This window comes from Lepidochelys kempii, chromosome 13 (assembly GCF_965140265.1).
Source record: "Lepidochelys kempii isolate rLepKem1 chromosome 13, rLepKem1.hap2, whole genome shotgun sequence".
Lineage (NCBI taxonomy): Eukaryota > Metazoa > Chordata > Testudines > Cheloniidae > Lepidochelys > Lepidochelys kempii.
In genome coordinates, this window is record NC_133268.1 from 39,513,504 (window position 1) to 39,530,752 (window position 17,249).

General features: G+C 49.0%; 1 gene segment (V, D, J or C); it reads left to right on the top strand.

Annotated features, from left to right (window-relative positions):
* Positions 1 to 14,043: 14,043 nt before the first annotated feature.
* Positions 14,044 to 14,851, top strand: LOC140896800 (Ig heavy chain V region 914-like). The segment is given in 2 exon segments: positions 14,044 to 14,077; positions 14,550 to 14,851. Coding segments are annotated over 2 exon segments (336 nt in total).
* The last annotated feature ends 2,398 nt before the right edge of the window (positions 14,852 to 17,249 follow it).

Below are 17,249 nucleotides of genomic sequence, written 5' to 3' on the forward strand. Positions count from 1 at the left end.
CCCAGACTGGGTCAGCTGGATCTGGGAGCTGACACCTGTAAATAAATAAGAAGAAAAAATACACTTTATTTCCCTCTTTTCCCCACTCCATTTCCTTGATGTTTCCAGGTCCTTCTATTGCCCCTTCCTCCACCCCTCGCAGAATTATCTGAGTTCCTGGTGTACTCATGAATTTATCCCCACAACACCCTGCTGAGGTAGGGATGTGCTGTTACCCCGTTTTACCGATAGGAAACTGAGTCACAGAGATTCAGCCTGGGATTGTCCATGATGCCTAAGAGATTTTGACACCCACTTTGCAGTAAAACCAAGAATTTGGCATCCAGATCCCTTCGGTACCTTTTCACTTTAAATGACCGGTTTCAAGGCACATGTGAAAGAAACAGGATTTGAACACAGAATGATTGAGATGCAGTCCTACATCTTAACCAGAAAGCCATGGTGTGCAACCCCCGCCGTCCGAGCTCGCTGCCTGTCAGTTTACTCCACTTACCGGAGAAGGCTGCCAAAAGGACAAGGAGCCCCAGACACGCCATTTCAATTCTACCCAACCACCTTGTCTGGTGCAACGACTGTGAACTGTCTGGCTGCCCCGGCAGATTTCCAGTGAGGATCAGTCGCTCTCCTTTATCAGGAAGTTTCCCGACTTCATTTGCATGTGGTCATTGCCAAGGCATTTGAATAAACCGCAGCGGCACCGGCCTTGGCAAATAAATGACTTCAGAACCCGGAGTGAGAGACTGAGGGGGAATCAGTAGGTCACTGCAATGGAATTTATGCCCCGATTCAGGAAAGCATAAGTGTGTTGATAACAAGGTGACCAAATTAATATAATTTGGGCCCCAATCCAGGAAAACACTAAATCCACTTTGACATCGGGGGACTTCAGTGTGAGTTTACAGATAATTGGTAAACTTGTGTTTTACGGCGCCTAATAGTGGGTTACCAAAGTGTAACACCCAATGGATATAAAATTGAAATATCATAGAATCAATGAATGTATAAACACTAGCGCCCTTCACTGGTGAAATACGGATGTGAGCTGTGATTTCCCAAACCTCGGAGGAGCGCTGGATACTCAGTTCCCGCTGATTGGAAAGGGGTTTTTGTGGGCAAACCCTGACTTTAAAAATTCCAGCCTTCGGTACTGTGGACAGTAATTCCTTGGGATTGTTCCCGGGTTCAGTCTCTGGATAGAAATGTTTCATAATCGAACATGACACTTTGCTGCCCCCATGAAATTCAAGTTGGCTTGCTTGGCTATGTAACTCACATGGTGTATCTCTCACTTAGTGGTGATCAGATTAAATGTAAGTGTTTGTGATTACAAATTCAGAATTCCTGTCCTGCAAATATTGTACAATATTCACATAAAATGTGCTTGCATCAGTGAATGTTCCTACTAGTGAACTCCTTTACTAAGACATTCCCAGAGAACAAACACAAAAGGACCACAAATTCTGTCAAAGTGAATTCATTTAAAAGTTCAAATGATTATTCATGCAGATTTTTTGCAGTTTTCACCCAGCTGTAAAGTCAACCAACATAGATTGGTCACAGCTGTAACATCAGGTCCATATTGCTTTCAACTACCTGAGAGGTGGTTCCAGAGAGGATGGTTCTAGACTATTCTCAGTGGTAGAAGAGGACAGGACAAGGAGTAATGGTCTCAAGTTGCAGTGGGGGAGGTTTAGGTTGGATATTAGGAAAAACTTTTTCACTAGGAGGGTGGTGAAACACTGGAATGCGTTACCTAGGGAGGTGGTAGAATCTCCTTCCTAGAAGTTTTTAAGGTCAGGCTTGACAAAGCCCTAGCTGGGATGATTTAATTGGGGATTGGTCCTGCTTTGAGCAGGGGGTTGGACTAGATGACCTCCTGAGGTCCCTTCCAACCCTGATATTCTATGATTCTATGATTCTATGTGGGTCTGTCCCTTTGATAAACATAGAAGCGGTTTCCCCCTCTTCTTCCTCTCGGTTTAATAACTTGGTCATTTTTGTTTCCTGTAAGCCCTGCAGGGTTGAGGTGGGAGGATTTTTCTTTGTGTGCTGATTTGCTTTTAGAACTGTTTCCAGGGGTTTTCACTGAACTGCAAGAAGTCCATCCCTCTGCCTATTCATGAGACATCTCTGTCTGAAGAGCCTTTCACTGCTGTTCTCTGGAAGCTGGCTACACTAAGAAGGATGGGTGTGAAGTCAATGAGAAGGTTTGATATGAGCAGTCAGTGAGCATGTGTTATGATCTTACAGGGCCGTGTTATCCACAAACCGGAGGTGAGACTAGAGGTTTGTAATGTCCTGATCTATCCCTAGGTTGTCTGAAGCAAGGGAGTCCTCTTCAATGTACTGAGTACATAGGAATGTCTGTGTGTGTCCTATGAATTAACAGAAAAACAGAGCAATGTCAAGTGTTCTCAAGAATGTCCGCTTGTCTTGTGTTTGGCCACTTCTACACTACAAAATTAGGTCGAATTTATAGAAGTCGAGTTTTAGGAAGCAATTTTATACAGTCGATTGTGTGTGTCCCCCCACTAAGCGCATTAAGTCAGTGGAGTGCATCCACATTACCGTGGCTAGCGTCGACTTTCGGAGCGTTGCACTGTGGGTAGCTATCCCACAGTTCCCACAATCTCTGCTGCCCATTGGAATTCTGGGTTGAGCTCCCAACACCCGGTGGGGCAAAAACATTGTTGCAGATGGTTTGGGGTACGTTGTCAGTCTCCCCTCCCTCCATGAAAGGAATGGCAGGCAATCGTTTCATGCCTTTTTTCCGTGCGGAAGCCATGCTGCTATCAGCAGACGGCGCAGTAGGACTGCTAACCGTCATCGTCCTCCGCCGCTTCCGCTGCCACTCTGCTCTGCTGCTTTGTCTCAATAGCGAATTTCCCCATGTTCGCAAAAAGAAAAGGAGGACTTGTGGCACCTTAGAGACTAACCAATTTATTTGAGCATGAGCTTTCACGAGCTACAGCTCACTTCATCAGATGCATACTGTGGAAACTTCCCCATGTTGTCTGTCATGGGCTCCTGGGTGCGTGTGTTCTTCCTCGGGAAATGTGCGCCGTGCTAACCGTCATCCTCCACCGCTTCCGCTGCAACTCTGCTCTCCCGCTCTCATGAATCCACCTCGCAGGTCCTCTCATCGTTCTCTATAAATATCTATTCTTCTGGCATCCATCATCAGCCACTGCTTCCGCTGCAACTCTGCTCTCCTGCAGACGCCATGGAGCCTGCTCAGATCACCACAGCAGTTATGAGCATTGTAAACACCTCTCACATTGTCCTGCGGTATGTACAGAACCAGAACCTGCAAAAGCAGGCGAGGAGGCGATGGTAGCGCAGTGACGAGAGTAACAAGGACATGGACACAGACTTCTCTCAAAGCACTGGCCCCAGCAATTTGGACATCCTGGTGGCAATGGGGCAGGCTGTGGAACACCGATTCTGGGCCCGGGAAATAAGCACAGACTGGTGGGACAGGAAGTGCTGCAGGTCTGGGATGATTCTCAGTGGCTGCAAAACTTTTGCATGCATAAGGGCACTTTCATGGAACTTTGTGACTTGCTTTCCCCTGCCCTGAAGCACAAGAATACCAAGATGAGAGCAGCCCCCATAGTTCACAAGAGAGTGGCAATAGCCCTCTGGAAGCTTGCAATGCCAAACAGCTACCAGCCAGTCGGGAATCAATTTGGAGTGGGCAAATCTACTGTGGGGGCTTCTGTGATGCAAGTAGCCAACACAATCACTGAGCTGCTGCTATCAAGGGTAGTGACTCTGGGAAATGTGCAGGTCATAGTGGATGGCTTTGCTGCAATGGGATTCCTTAACTGTGGTGGGGCAATAGACGGAACGCATATCCCTATCTTGGGACCGGACCACCTTGGCAGTCAGTACATAAACCGCAAGGGGTACTTTTCAGTGGTGCTGCAAGCACTGGTGGATCACAAGGGACATTTCACCAACATCAACGTGGGATGGCTGGGAAAGGTACATGACACTCGCATCTTCAGGAACTCTGGTCTGTTTGAACAGCTGCAGGAAGGGATTTACTTCCCAGACCAGAAAATAACCATTGGGGATGTTGAAATGCCTATAGTTATCCTTGGGAACCCAGCCTACCCCTTAATGCCATGGGTCATGAAGCCGTACACAGGCACCCTGGACAGTAGTAAGGAGCTGTTCATCTATAGGCTGAGCAAGTGCAGAATGGTGGTAGAATGTGCATTTGGACGTTTCAAAGTGTGCTGGCGCAGTTTACTGACTCAGTTAGACCTCAGCGAAACCAATATTCCCACTGTTATTACTGCTTGCTGTGTGCTCCACAATATCTGTGAGAGTAAGGGGGAGATGTTTATGGCGGGGTGGGAGGTTGAGGCAAATCGCCTGGCTGCTGATTACATGCAGCCAGACACCAGGGAGGTTAGAAGAACACAGCAGGGTGCGCTGAGCTTCAGAGAAGCTTTGAAAACCAGTTTCATGAATGGCCAGGCTACAGTGTGAAAGTTCTGTTTGTTTCTCCTTGAGGAAAACCCGCCCCCTTGGTTCACTCTACTTCTCTGTAAGCCACCTGCCCGCTCCTCCCCCCTTCGATCACCGCTTGCAGAGGCAATAAAGTCATTGTTGTTTCAGAATCATGCATTCTTTATTAATTTGTCACACAAATATGGGGATAACTACCAAGGTAGCCCGGGAGGGATGGGGGAGGAGGGAAGGACAAGGCCACACTTCACTTCAAAACTTATTGAATGCCAGCCTTCTGTTGCTTGGGCAGTCCTCTGGGGTGGATTGGTTGGGTGGCTGGAGGCCCCCCCACACGCATCGCATTCTTGGGCATCTGGGTGAGGAGGATATGGACCTTGGGGAGGAGGGTGGGCGGTTACACAGGGGCTGCAGTGGTGGTCTGTGCTCCTGCTGCCTTTCCTGCAGCTCAACCATACGCCGGAGCATATCAGTTTGATCCCCCAGTAGCCTCAGCATTGCATCCTGCCTCCTCTCATCACGCAGCCTCCACCTCTCCTCTTGCTCCCGCCACATCTCCTCTTGCTCGTCCCTCCTGCCCTCACATTCATTTTCTGCCTTCCTGGACTCTGACACTGTCTGCCTCCATGCATTGTGCTGGGCTCTTTCAGCATGGGAGGACTGCATGAGCTCAGAGAACATTTCATTATGAGTGCGTTTTTTTCGCCTTCTTATCTGCACTAGCCTCTGGGTCGGAGATGATAGGGGGAGCGTTGAAACATTTACAGCTGCGGGAGGAAAAACAGGGAGAGTAGTATTTAAAAAGACACGTGAACAGCTCAGCGTGAACTGACCCGCCCCCTACCACGCCCCCCCTCCATATGGCTAACAGCGGGGATGATTTATTTTCAGCCACAGGCAAACAGCTCAGCAGGAATGGACACCTCTGAATGTCCCCTTAATAATGTCCCTGGAGGATTTCCGCTCCATCCCCAGACACGTTAACAGACTTTTCCAGTAGCTGTACTGGCTGCAAATGCATCCCAAGTCTTCAGGGCAAATTAATCATTAAACACGCTTGATTTTAAACATGTATTATATTTACAAAGGTACACTCACCAGAGGTGCCTTCTCCGGCTTCATGGTCCAGGAGCCCGCCTTGGGAGGGTTGGGACGGTAGTGGCTCCAGGGTGATAAACAGTTCCTGGCTGTCAGGGAGAACAGTTTCATTCTCCTCCTCTTCATCATCTCCAAAATCCTCATCCCTGTTGTGTGAGACTCCTCCCTTGCAGGAGTCCATGTACAGGGGTGGGGTAGCGGTAGGGGCACCCCCTAGAATTGCATGCAGCTCATTATAGAAGTGGGTGGAAGAGAACAAAGGGGGCTGCCAGTCATGAGAACACCCCTGCTTCCCACCTAAGATGTCTTCTGGAACTAACAAGGATTGTACCAGGGGAAAGGATTGGGCCAGACTAGGAAGGAGTCTGGTCTGTGAAAGGTTTCACAGTAGCAGCCATGTTAGTCTGTATTTGCAAAAAGAAAAGGAGTACTTGTGGCACCTTTGTCAGTCTCTAAGGTGCCACAAGTCCTCCTTGGTCTGTGAAAGAAGCTTATTGGAAGATCGCTGAGGGTGAGATTTACCTGTATTCAGTTTCTTAATGTTTTAGGCTTAGACTTGCATGTTTTGCTTTATTTTGCTTGGTAACTTACTTTGTTCTGTCTGTTATTTTTTGGAACCACTTAAATCCTACTTGTTATACTTAATAAAATCACCTTTGTTTGCCCATGACTTTGCAGCTATTCCTCAGCCTCACAGATGAGCTGGGTACTTAGGAGCTCATTAGTGACCCCAGCTGCATGTAATGGGGCTTCATTAGAAAGACTGAGCCCGGCTGTGGTGATGAGGGAGGGTGAGCATTGCTTCAAGAGAGCTGGGAGCTCAGCAGAGGCCTAGAGGATGGGGATCTAGGCAGAGTTGCTGGAGGAAGGTTTAGTTAGTTGGGGACAGGCTGTGGCCAGAAAGCAGAGCTACGGGAGTGGGGTGAACTCCTGGGGGGCTAGAGTGAGATGGAGCCCTGAGGTAGGGTTTGTGAGGACCAGGGAGTGAGCTAGAAGGCCAAGAAGGGTGGAAGGCTAGTTTAAAGGGCACTTGGGCTCTCAGTGGGAGGAGTCTAGGGGCCTTCTACACTCATAAGAGGAGGAACTGAAGTGAAGCTCAGAGAGGTGGGGAAGGACCTTTGGTTCAGAGCTGAATTGGGACAGGGATTGGAACCCATATCTTCCATTGTCAAAGGGAGGGTGATATTAGGGTGCAGATACCCCCTTTCTTTTTCAGGCCTCATGAGTATTAAATTATTCACAGTGGAATAGCTTCAACAGGAGAGATTGAAAGACCCCTCCCCAAAATACCCCATAGCCTGGTGCTTAGGCCATTAGCCCAGTACAGTTTTGCTGCTGTGATAGGTGACTGTGTTACAGGAGCCTGATTCATATTTTGAGAAGTGACTTAGTAGCTAGAAAAAAATCTATTTACCATGAGGCTTAAGTGAGTGAGGAGCCTAAGAAGTTTGGGGGAAATTACCCTCAGTCTGTTTACGTGGGTAAAAGCTCTCTGGGGTGACTAAAGGCTCAACCAGTGTTCGCCGGAGACCTGGGTTCTCTCACTGAGGGTTTTAGAATTGCTGTAGATGTGGTTTGTGTCACTGTGTCCCTAGCACAGTAATACCTGGCTGTGTCGTCGGTTCTCAGGCTGCCCAGCTGTAGATAGGCCGTGCTTATGGAGGTGTCTCTGATGATGGTGAATCACCCCTGGAAGGCCTGGGAGTAGCCAGTTCCACCGCTACTGGGACTGATATATCCTACTCACTCCAATACTTTCCCAGGAGCCTGCCGTACCCAGTTAATGTAATAGCTGGTAAAGGTGTAGCCAGAGGTTTTACATGTCACTGTCACAGACTCTCCAACAAAGAAAATAACAGAAAGCCACTAGCCATCACCTTCACCCCCTACTAAAACCTCTCCAATGCATCATCAAAGATCTACAACCTATCCTGAAGGACGACCCATCACTCTCACAGATCTTGGGAGACAGGCCAGTCCTTGCTTACAAACAGCACCCCAACCTGAAGCAAATACTCACCAGCAACCACACACCACACAACAGAACCACTAACCCAGGAACCTATCCTTGCAACAAAGCCCGTTGCCAACTGTGCCCACATATCTATTCAGGGGACACCATCATAGGGCCAATCACATCAGCCACACTATCAGAGGCTCGTTCACCTGCACATCCACCAATGTGATATATGCCATCATGTGCCAGCAATGCCCCTCTGCCATGTACATTGGTCAAACTGGACAGTCTCTACATAAAAGAATAAATGGACACAAATCAGATGTCAAGAATTATAACATTCAAAAACCAGTCGGACAACACTTCAGTCTCTTTGGTCACTCAATTTCAGATCTAAAAGTTGCAATTCTTCAACAAAAAAACTTCAAAAACAGACTCCAACAAGAGACTGCTGAATTGGAATTAATTTGCAAACTGGATACAATTAACTTAGGCTTGAATAGAGACTGGGAGTGGATGGGTCATTACACAAAGTAAAACTATTTCCCCATGTTTATTCCCTCACCCTCCACCCACCACTGTTCCTCAGACGTTCTTGTCAACTGCTGGAAATGGCCCACCTTGATTATCACTACAAAAGGTTTTTTCCCCTGCTCTCCTGCTGGTAATAGCTCACCTTAAGTAATCACTCTCATTACAGTGTGTATGGTAACACCCGTTGTTTCATGTTCTCTATGTATATAAATTTCCCCACTGTATTTTCCACAGTATGCATCCGATGAAGTGAGCTGTAGCTCAGGAAAGCTTATGCTCAAATACATTGGTTAGTCTCTAAGGTGCCACAAGTCCTCCTGTTCTTTTTGCGAATACAGACTAACACGGCTGCTACTCTGAAATATATCATTTGGTTTCCCTGTGTGAAGGTGGAGGTGGATGGGGGGATGGTGTTCCACAGAGGATTTGCTATTCATTCAAAAGGGAGAGAATTTAGAATTCAGATTTTCCTTGTACTGTGGGGTTCTTATCTGACACACAAGCAGAGGATCCTGGGAAGTGACCAATTGTTTTTCTTTGCACCCAGAGCACTCCTAGCCAGAGCTTTTCTAGTGCTTTAATCAGTCCAGCTCTAGGGCGTTTCTCTGGGTATTTGCCCACCTCTGCACAGTGCTACAAACCCAGAGAGCCATAGGCTGCTGTACAAACTGCAGGGTAATTCTTGCGCAATCTTCCTCTTTCCCTGCCAGCGGCAGCTTCTGAATGTGGAACAGGAGCTTGGTCAGCACACGACTGAGCCGGGCTGTAGGATAGAAATTTTGAAACACAAGATCAGGCTGAGAAAAGTATTTCAATTGGGGGAAAGTGGCAAGAATCCAGTTCTGCTGATTTACCACTGCCCCATGGACTTCAAAGGAGCTCTGGCGGATGGACGCTGGCTGCATGGCCACCCTCTGACGTTAACACCTGTTGACATCATTTGAGCGCCTGGCCCGCTGGTTCCAGGAAAGCTGGGCTGATTCACACTAGCTGTGGATCTGGCTTTCTCTGCCCAGCGGCACCGGCTGCAGTAGAGAGCATTGGGGCAGGTAGGAGCTAAGTGGCTGCAATTGCTTGTTCCACAAGTGCGTTAAAAGGCTCAATTCTGCAAGGGTCAAAATTCAGCCCCTGTGAGTGGGAATGGAGGGATCTGAACCGCTCCTTCTGAGATGCGTTTCGCAGCATGGGCTCTGCGGGGTGGGCTGCTCAGAGGAGGTTCCTGTTTTTGTCCCAGCCCTCACTGGTTTCTATTCAGTGTGTGTCTCATTACAGTGTCTTCATTAGTCATGGAGACGAGCTGGAGATAGTAGGCGTTCTTGGCTGTCTCTGGGGAGACTGGGCCGGCTTTGGAAGGACTGGGAGTACACTAAATCTCCGTCATTCTTGCTAAGCCCCAACCATTCCCATGCTTTCCCTGGACGCTGCCTTACCCAGTGCCACCAGCAGCACCCATCGGTGATGGAGACCCCAGCAACAGCACAGGTCAGTTTGAGAGACTCAGAAGGTTTCAGCGGTCCCTGGCCGGATTGAACGAGTGTCACTTGAGAAGAGATGCCTGGAGAGAGAGAGAGAGGGAGAGAGAGAGAGAGATTAATTCAACATCGTGTAGTCCTTTAACTAAATAAACTCAGTATTGCATCACTCCCCACAGCCTTACTTGTAGGGAAACCAAAGCAAGAAGAGAGAGGAGTAGCAACTTCAGAGTTGGGTAAGAAGTCCAATCGAGAGTGAACGTCCTCATTGAAGGAACAGAGAAGCAGAGCTCCGTATATGAACAGGGAACAAGGAGCGGAGATTTGCATGTGGCATGTTGATGTCTCAAAGGGCACAAAAGGTCCCATAGGCGATGATCGCTCCTGAGCATAAGGTGAGAACAAGGCGTCGGCACTTTAAATGAGCTTTGCTTGTGAGGTGTGCAGACACCAGAGCGTGTTGGGAGACATACGTCCCAGAGCATCCACTGAGGGCCAGTCCCTGCCTTTTAACAGGGAAAAGGGGCTCCCTCTTCATTTGCATAGGGAGGCTGCGCCACCCTCCAATGTATAAAACCAGACACTCAGAAGGAGTAAGGCTGGGCACTTGCATGAGAAACTCAGAGAGGTCCATGCAGTCCGGCCCAGGGAGCGAGGTGCGTCACAAATTTCTGTCTCCATTACTTGTATGGCCCCATCACTGTAGAATCTGATCACCTCACAGTCTGTGATGCATGCGCGTCTTTGAAATAGGGGGTATCATTCCTACTGCCTGCCTCAGTTTCCCCACTTATGCACTGAGCTAAAGTGACCTGCTCAAGGTCACACAGGAACTCGGTACCAGAGCGGGGAGTTGAAGCAAATTCTCCCAAATTCCAGGTGAGTTCTAACCACTGGACCATCCTCCCTCTCCGTCCTGCAGAGATTTAGGAATGTGCTGCACTTTGCGCATGTGAGTAATCTCATTAATTTAAATGGGACTACTCGTAGGAGTAAATTTAACTAGCAGCTTTGTCTAGGGTGGAGTAATGTGCTCTGCAGGGGTCTCATTTCTGTTTGAAACACTAAGAACACAAGAATGGTCACAATGGTCAGACCAAAGGTCCATCTAGCCCAGTATCCTGTCTCCTGACAGTGGCCAATGCCAGGTGCCCCAGAGGGAATGAACAGAACAGGGAAACATCAAATGATCCATCCCCTGTCGTCCATTCCCAGCTTCTGGCAAACAGCAGCTAGGGACACCATTCCTGCCCATCCTGGCTAATAGCCATTGATGGACCTAGCCTCCATGAATTTATCTCGGTCTCTTTTGAACCTTGTTCTAGACTTCAAAGAAGAACTAGATAAATTCATGGAGGATAGTACTAAGTTAAGGTGCATTACAGAACATGTGCAGAGCCTTCTGGTGCACATTACAGACCAATCCATGTGCAATCCATTGATGTTCTTTAGAAATCAAGCTCCATATGCTTAGATCTTTGTATGGTTTAGGTTTAAGAATGGATTTTCAAAAGGCACCTCCCTCTAAAATTCAAGGCAGTCTGTGTGTTGCATTCCCTCAGTCCCTTTGAAAGACCCAGTCTAATTCCCTGTTGCCTGGACTTCCTTGTGAACTAAATTCCCACCGGGTGTCTCTGCTGTTCTCATGTGCTGCAGGGAAAATGGAATGATGAAGTACGAAGTCAAGTTACATGAGGAGTAACAAAAGATTTGGAGGGGGAAGAGCATCAGATTGTTGTTTTTACATTAGTGCCCAGGGCCCCCCACCAAAACAGAGACCCCGTTGTGTAAAGTGCTGTGTGCACCCCTCGGAAGAACCTGCAGTGAGGAGTTTAGGGAGCCTTGTCAAAGGCATGAATGGGAGCTAAGCAGCCAGTTCACGTGGATTTTTAATTTCAATGCACTTTGGGCCTTTGAAATTCTCCCCCTGAAAATTTAAGGTTAGGGTTTGCAAGGAACCCTAACACAGCTAAGTGCCCAAATCCCGTAATTGGACTGAGTGCCTAACTCCCTTTGGCCCCTTTGAAAAATCCTACCCTAAAGAGACAAGACCCAGACAAGTACATACCTTTTTAAGCACCAATTTTAGCAGTGATTGAGATTTTCGAAAGATCAGAAAGGAGATACGCCTGCAAATTCCATTGCACTGAAGATTAAATTAATAAGCAGTGGGTTTCATACTAAAGAAGAGGAAGTACTTTTTCATGCAATGCACAGCTAACCTGTGGAACTCATTTCCATGGGATGGTTTGATAGCCAAAACTATAACATGGTTAAAAATGGATAAATTAATGGATAAGTCCATTAATAGCGATAAGCCAAAACACTCAGGGATGCTTTGGGTGACCTTAAACCTCTGACTACCTGAAGCTGGGAGTGGAAGACAGGGATAAAGCACTGCAGAATTGCCCTGTTACGTACACTCCCCCTGAAGCTCTGGTATAGGCCATTGTCAGACAGGATACTGGGCAATGCGGACCGTGGTCTGAACATAATGGCAGGTCTTATGTTCAATAGGATCTGGGTTTCTCACTCTGTTGGGGTTTGTCTACACAGGGATAAACCCACTGCTGGCCTGGGTCAGCTGGCTGGGGCCAAGCGGCTAAAAATGGCTGTTTAAAAATGTTCTCTGGCTCTTAAAAAAGCAGTAGCCCTACTTAATTTGTATGAGGTAGTTCAAAAAGACTTTAAAGCCAGGCAGCAAACAAAGTGGCAGGAGAGAGGGAAGAGGAGGTAACAATAGGGAAAGGTTTCCAGTTTACTTAGGTTAAGATTTCCCAAACTGCCTTTCTTCCTAATATAAACCAGGCATCTAAATGCCTTTAGGTGGCCTTTTACAATTAAATCTCAGCCAGAATTAATACTAAAAAGGAGGGAAAACCCAACTGGGTTCAAGACTGAGCTTGAGAAAGTTATGGTGGGTGGTGGTATGATGAGATGGCCACATGCCATTGTAGGCACATCGACAACTGCTGGTAGCAAATATCCCCAATGACCAGTGATGGGACACTAGGTGGGGGGGCTCTGAGTTACTACAGAGAACTCTTTCCCAGGTGTCTGGCTGGTGGGTCTAGCCCACATGCTCAGGGTCCAACTGGCTGATATTTGGGGTCGGGAAGGAATTTACTGCTACCTCCCCCTGCCGGAGCCTTTCGCTGCTGGGTTTAGCTACACAGACAGTGAGTATGGAGGCAGCCTATGTGTTTCAGACCATGTCTCTGGTTTGTCAAGCTCATTTTGAATTCTAATCCTGGTCTCTGAAGTGCTTGCAACCCCTCCCAGATTGGTATAATCTGCAAACGTTTTTAATGTACTCTCTCTGCCATTATCCAAGTCATTTATGGGGCTATTGAATAGAAGTGGACCCAGGACAGATACCTGTGGGACCCCACTCAATATTCCCTTCCAGCTTGACTGTGAATCATTCATAACTACTATCTGAGAACATTTTCTAACGAGTTGTGCACTGACCTTATAATAGGTTCATCAGTCTATATTTCCCTGGTTTGCTTATGAGAAGGCGATCTGAGACTGTATGAAATGTCTGACTAAAGATGAGATATACCACATCTACTGTTCTTGTCCCTGCCCCCATCCCCTCGTCTTGTTACCCTGTCAAAGGAGGATATGAGGTGGGTTTGATGTGATTTGTTCTTTACAAATCCATGTTGACTGTTAGTTGTCACCTTATCTTCCAGGTGCTTGCAAATTGATTATTTGCTCCATTCCTTCCAGGTACAGAAGTTAAGTTGAGTGGTTTATAATTCCTGGGTTGCCCTTATTCTGCTTTTTATTGATAGATACCACTTGCCCTCTTCCAGTCCGCTGGGATCTCTCCTATCCTCTGAGAGTTCTCAAAAATATTCTTTCATCGCTAAGATCTCTTTGGCCAGTCCCTTAAGTATTCTCTGGTGTATTTCATCTGGCCCTGCTGACTTGAGGACGTCTAACTTGTCTCAGTAATTCTTAACTTGTTGTTTCCCTATTTTAGACTCAGATCCTACCCCATTTACACTGATGTTCACTGTTAGTTCTCTGATAACTGCTAACCTCTTTGGAGAAAACCTAAACAAAAATGGCATTTAATACTTGGGCAATTGCTGCATTGTCTTGTGGCTGTGTTTCCGTCCTCATTGAGCAGTGGTCCTTCCCTGTCCTTCATCTTCCTCTTGCTTCTAATGTATTTGTAAAATGTTTTCTTGTTACCCTAAATCAGAGGTTAGCAAATTACAGCCTGAGGGCTATATCTGGCCCCTGAGCTCCCGGCCAGGGAGGCTAGCCCTCGGCCCCTCCCCCACTGTCCGCTCTCCCCGGCAGCCTCAGTGCTCCACACCGCAAGTGCTCTGGCCCTCCGCTCCTGCTGGGCAGCATGGGCAGCGTGGCTGCGAGCTTCTGCCGCTCTGAGCGGCGGAGTTAGGGCGCTGGGAGCCAGCGGGTTGGATAAGGGGCAGAGGGTTCCAGGGGGCAGTCGGGGGACAGCGAGCAGGGGGGATTGGATAAGCGATGGGAGTCCCAGGAGGCCTGTCAGAGGGTGCTGGTGGGGTGGATAGGCTTTGGGGCAGTCAGGGGAGAAGGAGCGGGGGGGAGTTGGATGGGTCACTGGTTCTGAGGGGGGCAGTCAGGGGGTGGGAAGTGGGAGGAGGTGGATAGGGGGTGGGGTCCGGGCTGTTTGGGGAGGAACAGCCCTCCCTACCCGGCCCTCCAATGTGGCCCTTGGGCCAAGAAGTTTGCCCACCCCTGCCCTAAATGTTCAAACACTACAGTAATGGGGACAATATGAATACCTAAAATAGCTTGAGGGCTAGAGCTCAAACATGGCATATATATATATATATGCAAATGCATATCCTTAATGCCCTGCCTAAGTCATTTAATAGCTCTGCACCTTTGCCTGTTGGAATGTTGATTGACATTTTTGAAGGGGACTTAGGTAATGGGGTATCTAATTCCCCTTGACTTTACCCTTTGAAAATTCCAGTTGTGATTCATGATACCTTTCCCCCCCCTAGGAGCTCTGTCAAAGGTCCAGCTGGTGGAGTGCGGAAGGGATGTGAAAAAGCCTGGAGACTCTCTCCGCCTCTCCTGCAAGGCCTCCGGCTTCTTCATCAGTAGCAAGTGGCTGGATCGGATCTGTCATGTTCCTGGGAAGGGACTGGAGTGGGTCTCCAGTGTAGACAGTGCAGGTACCCCATATTACCTGGACTCAGGGAAAGGGCAATTCACCATCTCCAGAGATGCCTCAGGTAACCTGGTGCATTTGCACATCAGCAGCCTGAAACCTGAGGATGACAGTGTGTATCCTTGTGCTTGAGATATGGGATCCCACAGTGATTCACTTCACTACGAATACTCTAATGGGATCCTGCACTGGAGAAAGTCACTAAAGAAAGTGAAATACTCTGACTGTCTTCTGCTTCAGTCACAGAGTACAAGAAATTCAGAGAATCCTAGAAAGGTAGGGCTGGAAGAGGGACTTCAAGAGGTCAATGAGCCGACCCTCCTGCACTGAGGCAGGATTAGATATACCTCTACCACCCCTGGCTCTTCATCTGTTCTTAAAAACCTCCAGTGATGGGGATTTCACAACCTGCCTAGGTAACCGGTTCCAATGCGGATAGTTAGATATGCTTATCCTTAAAAACTTCTCCCCCACACCTCATATCTAACCTAAATCTCCCTTGATGGATTTTGCATTTCTTTATTTTCTAAAAGACACAGAATCATAGAGACGATAGTTGCTCGTGACGGAGAATCCACCATGACTCTTGATCAGTTGTTCCAATGGTTAATTCACCTCAATGTCTTTTTAAAAAATCACCTTCTTTCCAGCTGGACATTGTCTAGCTTCAGCTTCCAGCATCGGATCCTATTGTACCTTTGTCTGCCAGACTGAAGAGCCCGTGATCAAATTTCTCTTCCCCACCTAGGATCTACAACAGGCACCAGTATAAAGATGCATCATTTTCAGATGCAGCAGGTTGTTGGGATTGTCTCTGGAGATGGTGAATCTCACTCAGTGGGAGCTGCGCTCTGTGACCCTCGTGCCCCGCACGGGCCTCTGCTTCTCCCTCGGCAGCCGCCTCCCCCTGAGCGACCCCATGAAATCCCACCGTGTCCCTGTCCACAGCCCTAAGCCCCCTGACTGTCCCCAATGCCCTGCGGGCCAGCGCTGGGCTGAGTGAGGCCATCGGGGCTGAGGGGCGGGGCCTTTTATCTCCATGGTGACTCTGTGACATGGGGGCACTTTATTGTGGGCAGGATCCTAAGCTGCACCGTTTACACCGGGGCTGTGATTTCCAGCCGTCAAATGGATGGAAAAAATGCTCGAGTCTCCTTGGAAAGTCCCGGCGGTGCCCCATCCCCAGGCGCAGCGGAGCGGGGTTTATTCCGGCGCCGGGTGATCTCTGCCCCCCAGCCCCGCCCGCACCCTGCATGGCCCATTTCCACACCCCGCCCTCCATCTCTGGGGTAGGGAAATGGGCCATTCAGAGTCCGGGAAGGGAAGGGTTAAACTGGCGGGAGGTTTGTGTCCCGTTCCCCCGGGGGCCGGGTCTCCTGCCCGAGCCCGAAGCGGGGGGTGTCGCTGCTGCCCCCGCGCGGCCGCCGGGAGAAGGGCGATTCCGCAGCCTGGGTTTTTGTGCGATCACAAACCGGTTTGGTGTCACTGTGTCTCCCGCACAGTAATAGCGGGCGGTGTCCTCGGGCTTCAGGCCGGTCATTTGCAGATACAGCTCACTCTTGGCGTTATCCCTGGAGATGGTGAATCGCCCTTTCACTGCATCGAGGTAGTATATAGTACCCCCACCGGGGTTTATATAAGCGACCCATTCCAGTCCCTTGCCAGGAGCCTGTCGGAACCAGTGCATGTAGGCGCTGCTGAAGGTGAACCCGGAGGCTTTGCAGGAGAGGCGGAGAGAGTCTCCGGGCTTCTTCACATCCCCTCCGGACTCCACCAGCGTCTGGGACCGGACACCTGGGAATAAAGACAGGCCATTAATGTCGGTATAAGAACAGCGGTAACACAATATTCTTCTAACTCTGCCAGGTCTTCAGAGGAGGAAAATACCTTCCAAAGCTGCTACAGCGACAATGACAAGGAGCAAAAATCCCATTTTCCCGGGTGCTGGAGGGGAAAGTTCTCAGGGGACTGGCTGGTGACTGCACAGAGCCAGGGGGCTGCGGATTGTGTCTCCGGTGCAGCCTGGGCAGAGGGAGGCAGAGATTTGAACAGGAAACTGTCTCCCTCATTTGCATGCCCCGCTTTATAAGAGACACACACTCCTGCTGTCAGTGATCGGATTGACTCGCCCCAGGGCTCCGGCTGCAGGAGTCAGAGTGTCCCGTCCTGTGTGTCTGTGCAGCGCCGGGCGCTGGGGTCCTCCTGACACTTTCGGACCCTGGGAGGAATGAACAGCTCCCTGCAGGGACTGTATTTCCTCGCATGGGAACTGAGGGTCTGGCTTTTTTGACCTGATATTGGGGATTGGGGGGACTCAGCTCTGGAGCCCGGTACCACAAGCATAAGGGCCATGCAGTGTCCGGTCAGGGGGGCCAGTGTCCGGTGGGGGGAGGCGGGAAGTCTTGTCTCAGGTATCCATTGGGCTGGGCCCCCGATGGAGGCAGAAGATTTCCCATGGCGCTGGGAGGGATTTGGGAGACAAGCCCCTTTCCCTTCCCGGCAGTGACCGGCTACATTGAAATGATCCATG